General features: G+C 57.2%; 1 protein-coding gene across 1 annotated transcript; it reads right to left on the reverse strand.

Annotated features, from left to right (window-relative positions):
• Positions 1-593: 593 nt before the first annotated feature.
• TMEM92 (transmembrane protein 92) lies at positions 594-5148 on the reverse strand. The gene is made up of 5 exons (XM_068531576.1): positions 5080-5148; positions 2502-2527; positions 1604-1693; positions 1266-1461; positions 594-1027 (listed from the first exon to the last, which is right to left on the reverse strand). The coding sequence occupies exons 1-5, from the start codon at positions 5146-5148 to the stop codon at positions 914-916; spliced, it is 495 nt and encodes a 164-aa protein (XP_068387677.1). The 3' UTR covers positions 594-913.
• Between the last annotated feature and the right edge of the window lie 470 nt (positions 5149-5618).

The following is a 5618-nucleotide window of genomic DNA, read 5'->3' on the forward strand; positions in this document are numbered from 1 at the left end:
TACGCGGGACTGGAGAAGGGCAGATCTGCTCTCTCTCCTCCCTCCAGAGATTCCAGGGTGGGGCAGATCAAGGTCTTCCAGGCCCTGCCCCAGCTCGCCTCCCCACTGCCCCCTCCCCACCTCCGTGGTGAGAGAGTCAGAGAGCTGAGCTCTATGTGTCCCAAGGGAAAGCAGCCGGAGGGTAGGATGAGGAAGCACACAATGGTCACTCCCACCCCATCCCCATTCCCCGTCCAGGCTCTGTGGCACCCAGAGACCTCAAGGAACCAGAGGTCAAAGCATCTGCCAAGATCCTCTCCCAGAGGGTGGCCCACAGATGTACTGTCCTCCCAGGCTCATCAGTGGTGGGATTTCAGGCACAGTGACCCCCCCCCCCAAGCCGTATCCCCCAGCATTGCCTGGGCTCACCTCCCCACACAGTCAGAGGCAGACTCTCAGATTTAGTGAGAACTCATGTTGCAGGGGAGGGGAGGGTACAATGGGGTCTTCTCTAGTCAGGTAGAATGGAAAGCAGAGCCCAGGTAGAGCTCAGGCAGTCCTGTCTCCCAGAGTGCATCAGCGCCCTGCAAAACATCTCAGAGCTGGCCGTCCAGTCCACACTCGTACCACCAGAGCGCAGCTCCCTCCACTCTCAGAGCAGCTCGTTCCACCGCTGGGCACCTCCAGCTGTTCACACTTTCCTCCAGACAGCCTCTACCTTGCAACGGCGGGTGAGGGAGGGGTGGACACGTCACTCCAGACCAGCCCTTGGGACAAGAGAAGCAACTGGCGTGGAACCGGGGTAGGAAAAGCAATAAGTTAAAGCCAAGAATGGCCAGAGGTCTGGCACGACGGGCAGGGGCGAGTCTCTGGCTTGATCCAGGAGGCCCTGGGGAGGAGGCGGCCGATGACAAGGTTCCAGGCAGGAGGTGGTTCAGAAGGTGGGGTTATCGATGCCGCTGCGCACCCCGGCGTGTTCCTCAGGCCTGAAGCTGTAGGGAGGGGGTGGCTCCACGGGAGGCAGACCCACGACGGGCTTCAGGATAATCTGCAGGGAAAGGAGGGGACAGAGACTTCTCAGGGCCTGCCACTGGCCACTGCCACCCATGTGCCGGTGGTGGCATGTCTACCAGGGAGAAGGGTGACCCGACGCTGGTTGCAGAGCCCTCCCTAGGGCCCAGAGGCTTGGCCTAAGGACACCCTCCACTGCCCCCGTTGCTCTAAAAATCTGAATGGGGAGGCACAGAGAGCCGAGGGACAGGGCAGGGGTTGGGGTGGATACCCACCTCACTGTAGGGGGGTGGGGGCTCAGAAATGGATGCTGTGACCCTCTCTGCGGGAGTAATGGGGGGCCGTTCTGGGGGCCCCTCATGATCCGTTGGGGGGTCCTGCTCCGATTTTCTGCAGTTGCGACAGAAGCGCTTAGCCAGGCCACAGATGCACAAGAGGGGTATGATGATCAGAAAGACGATGACAAAGATCCTGGGGTAAGGAACCACCAACATCAGCCTGAGTCTCCAGCCATCCCCGCTGCACCTCCCTCCCTCCCCTGACCTACACCCACCCCTCAGCAGGAAGTCCAGTCCAGTCCTGTGTGGGCCAGAGGAACTGGCCCAAGGCTCACCTCAAGGGGCCAGAGAAGAGCTCGTACTGCTCTGGCTGGTACTCTTGGCAGCAGCTGTTACCACAGCAGTTGAACCCTTTAGGGCAGGTGCTGTGGACCGGGTCAGAGAGAGGCCATTGGTACCAAGGTGGGGAGGCAGAAGGATCCCAGCTTCCCTAAAACTCACCCGTGTGCTCAGGGCACGAGCCACACCCCTAGCAGGGTGGAGGTACAGGCCCCCCTGGGCTCAGTGGGAGGAACCTGGGGCTGGGATCAGGACCTGGGTTTCAGGCTCAGCTCACTACTGGCCTTGTGCACTCGTGCCAAGTTACATTCCTTGCTGGGCCTCACTTTCCTCATCTATAAGATGGGTGTAATGAAGGTGCTGTCGACCTCACTGGGCAGGTGTGGGGACTGAGTGTTGTAGTGGCTACAACATCACTCTAAGGAGGTGTAGAGGGAGAGGGACAGTGGGGAGGGTCCAGGAGCTAATTCCAGGAGGAGTGAGCTGGTGCTGGTGCCCACGGAGCAGGAGGTGGGAGGGGCACGGTGTTCCTGGAACATCCAGGGCTGACTGGTGGAAACACTTGGCTGCCCAGAGGCCACTCGCCTCAGCCCCTCCTCATGGTGCTTGGGCTTCTTAGTGTTCATAGAGTGAGAGCGTTTGCCCTCGCTTCCAGGGGACCCTCAGAGGGGAGATGGACTAAGAATGGAGTAAGAAGGACGGGGATTGGCCCGCAAATGTGAAACTGCCCGTCGCTAGGCTGGTGGAAGGAGTGAGGGGTGGAGTCTCCCTCTCCGGGTGGCGGTATGGTTTCTGGCTAGAAGGGGAGAGGGTGAGGATGATGAAGGCAGGCAGGGCAGGATTTGGGATGTCTCCTCCCCACACTGGAAGTTACAGCCCAAATCCCAGACTTACAAGAAGAGACCACATGTGGCTGCAGCCTGTGGAAGAAAAGAGGCGGAGGTTTGGGTCATAAACTGGGGGCTGGGGTTTCCACCCAGATGCTGCCCAGGTACCTCACTGCTAGCAGGTCCCAGAGGATCAGCATCTTCCCCCACGCCTGCTTTGCACCTCCCTCCACATGTTCCCCGGGTCGGTGGCTGCAGCCCCAGCGCCACCTCGTGGCCCCAGCTCTCCTTCCTCTCCTCACCACACCTCCTGCCACATTTGCTCACCCCCAGGTCTGTAAGCTCACGCCTTCTCACCATCCTTCCAATCCATCCCCGCCACGGCCAGGACTCCAGCAACCCCCGCGCCCACCCCGTCACTCCCAACACTGCTGCAGGTTTCTATCCCACAAATCTGAACACCTAAGACCTTGCTGGAAGCCTCCTTCAGTGGCTTCCTGGGGCCCAGACACCATGACCAGCCCTATCCCCCATTCCCACTCCCCCTGGCCCTCCTGCACACCCACCCGCTGGGAGTTCTCTGAGCACGTCTGGCTGTTTTACACATGCCTGCAGGAACAAGCTCCTCCCTCCCTCCCTCTTTTGCACTAGTTCTGTGCCACATGGAGGCTATCATTACGGAATTTAACCTGATTAATAGCAAATATGTGCATAAGCCCTGCTTGGAAAGTTCTTTCCCCAGGTATCTGAGAGGCTGGCTCCAGCACCTTCTCTGACCATCTTACTTAAAATTACATCTACTCCCCCAAAGCACTCCCTTTCCCCTAACTGTGCTTACTTTATCTGCATAGCTCTTGTCAACATCTAACATGCTATATATTTTACTTTATCTTGCTGCTTGTTTGTCTCCTCAGTAGAATGTAAACCCCACCAGGGGAGGGATTTTTGTCTATTGAAAACCAATACTCATGATTTTGGCAGAATGAACGAAAGAGCACTGACAACCTGGTTTCATTTCATCCTGGCTGCTCCCAGACCGTGGGGGAGGAATGCAGGTAGAGAACACAGCAAACGGGAGGTTATCTGTCACCCCACCCCAGCCTCCAGGGAGATAAACAACCATGGCTCAAGAATAAGAAGCCAACTTTGGCGAGACCACCATGTCTTTTTTTTTTTTTTTTTTGGCCGCACCACCAGCATGCAGGATCTTAGTTCCCTGACCAGGGATCAAACCCGTGCATCCTGCAGCGGAAGCGTGCAGTCTTAACCACTGTACTGCCAGGGAAGTCCCAAGACCACCATATCTTTATACCTTGAAATAACAGTTTAACTGTTAATGACAACAACAATAAAGCTAAGAATACCAATGACAGCCAATAATAGTTGGGCTGATTCCCACAAGTCTTGGCCAGTGGGGTCAGGAGCAGGAATGAACCCCTGCAGGTTGGCCCAGAGAGGGTAAGGTGACTGCAGAGTTGGGGACAGCCCAAGGGGTCCAGGCACTCAGTGTACCTCCTTTCCCTCAGATCCCATCCCCTGTCCCTCCCCCCTCTCCTGGCCCCCAACTAAGAAAGACAAACAATGAACAGGTTTACTGAATTAATCTTGAGCTCCTGTTTGGAGCAGTAGGGGATCCTCTCCCAGATTCTCTCCCCCCACCCCCATTTTAAACAGGTGGTGGTCTCGACTGAGGTGGTATCAAGTGTTGGGGTAATCTTGGGCAGTTTCAACTTACTTACATGTGGACTGGGGGCATTAACAGCCTGCCCCCTGGAGTTGTTGGGAGGAACCAACAAAAGGATGCTCAGCCTAGTGCTGGCACAAACCCACCGCTGGTGATAGAGAAGGAGTAACAGGGCTTCTGGAGCAGAGCCGCTCAGCAGTCAGTGAATGCTGTGGGGAGCAGGCCTGGGCCTTCCCTCAGACTCTTACATAGAAGTTAAAAACACATATTCTAGACCTATGTCAGTTTCTAGGATAATCTCCCATCCCAAAACTGGATAGACTGCCCCCATCACTGGGGCAGGGAGGGATGAGGAGGTGTTGAAACCCTGCCTCATCCTTGGAAATCACAGGTTTCAGAGGTCACCCCAGCCTTGGGTCAGGCAGCCAGATCAAATCCTATGACCAGCTGGAATCCTACCCCCACTCCTAGAAAGGGAAGAGGGAGCCTCCTTTCCTCTGGGGCACAAGCAGAGAAACACAGTCCCAGAGAGGGCTAGGACTTCCCCAAGGTCACCCAGCACTGTGAAGAATGGAGCTGGGGAGATAGGCTGGCCAGGCGTCCAGATCTCAGTCCAGACCTCAGGCCCTCCGCTAGTCCCCGCTTTCTGATGCAGCGAGAACAAGCCAAGGCTAACGTGAGGGTCAAAGTCCCCACTCACCAAGAGGAGCTAAGCGTCAGATGGCGGTGGGCACGAGTAGTTCCCACGACACAGTCCCCCACGAGGTGAAGGAACCCAGGCCTTCTCAGGGCCTCCCTCTGCTCTTACCTCCCCGGCAAAAAGAGAAAGGAAGTTGCTAACTGCATGTGGTCACGAGGAAATCCTGACAATGGAAGGTGGTGATCGGGAGCCAGAAGCAGGCCCCTGACCCACAAGAGTAGGGCCCCGAAAGTTCCACAGCTTTACCTCCCAAGCGCTCACCTGTTGGAGGCAGGCCAGCAGGCCGAGCAGCAAGGTGGGTACTAGGCCGGGGACCCAGGTGTCTGACATCCTGGCACGGGGGGCCACTGAGCTTCCCTGTGTAGGGGGAGGAGGGGAGAGGCGGGGCCGCGACCTATCCCACGACTCTCCACCTATAGGGCCCCGCCTCGGGATGGGGGCGGAGCTGACGCACCGGGGGTGGGCCGGACCCGGGAAGGGAGGGGGAGGGGGGAAGGGAGGGAAAGAAGTGTGGGTTGGGTTTTGGGAAATGGGAGGTAGAAGAGATTCTCTGATTAAAAAATATTGTGGTGTCAGTTTAAGACTGCTGAGCTACCCCTTCCCAACCCTCAACTGCTCCACCCTCTAAGTGATCCCAAGCTTGAGAGGGACTGCTGCGCCTACCAGATGGAGAGAGGATGCAGGCAGAGGGAGCTGGACCACTGGAAGTCCCTACCCACATGGACTTCTGGGGGGCAGAGGTTGAGGGAGAGAGGAAGCGAAGGCCCTGGAGTGGATTGAGGGGATTACAACGGAGGGAG

This window comes from Eschrichtius robustus, chromosome 20, assembly GCF_028021215.1.
Source record: "Eschrichtius robustus isolate mEscRob2 chromosome 20, mEscRob2.pri, whole genome shotgun sequence".
NCBI classification, from domain to species: domain Eukaryota; kingdom Metazoa; phylum Chordata; class Mammalia; order Artiodactyla; family Eschrichtiidae; genus Eschrichtius; species Eschrichtius robustus.

Excerpts from the sequence above, each read along its gene's own strand:
- TMEM92 (XM_068531576.1), bottom strand. The coding sequence starts at position 5,148 with ATGTCAGACACCTGGGTCCCCGGCCTAGTACCCACCTTGCTGCTCGGC. Across the intron at positions 2,528-5,079 it reads TGCTGGCCTGCCTCCAACAG|GCTGCAGCCACATGTGGTCT; the intron begins GTGAGCGCTTGG and ends TTTCTTCCACAG. Across the intron at positions 1,028-1,265 it reads CCCCACCCCCCTACAGTGAG|ATTATCCTGAAGCCCGTCGT; the intron begins GTGGGTATCCAC and ends CTTTCCCTGCAG.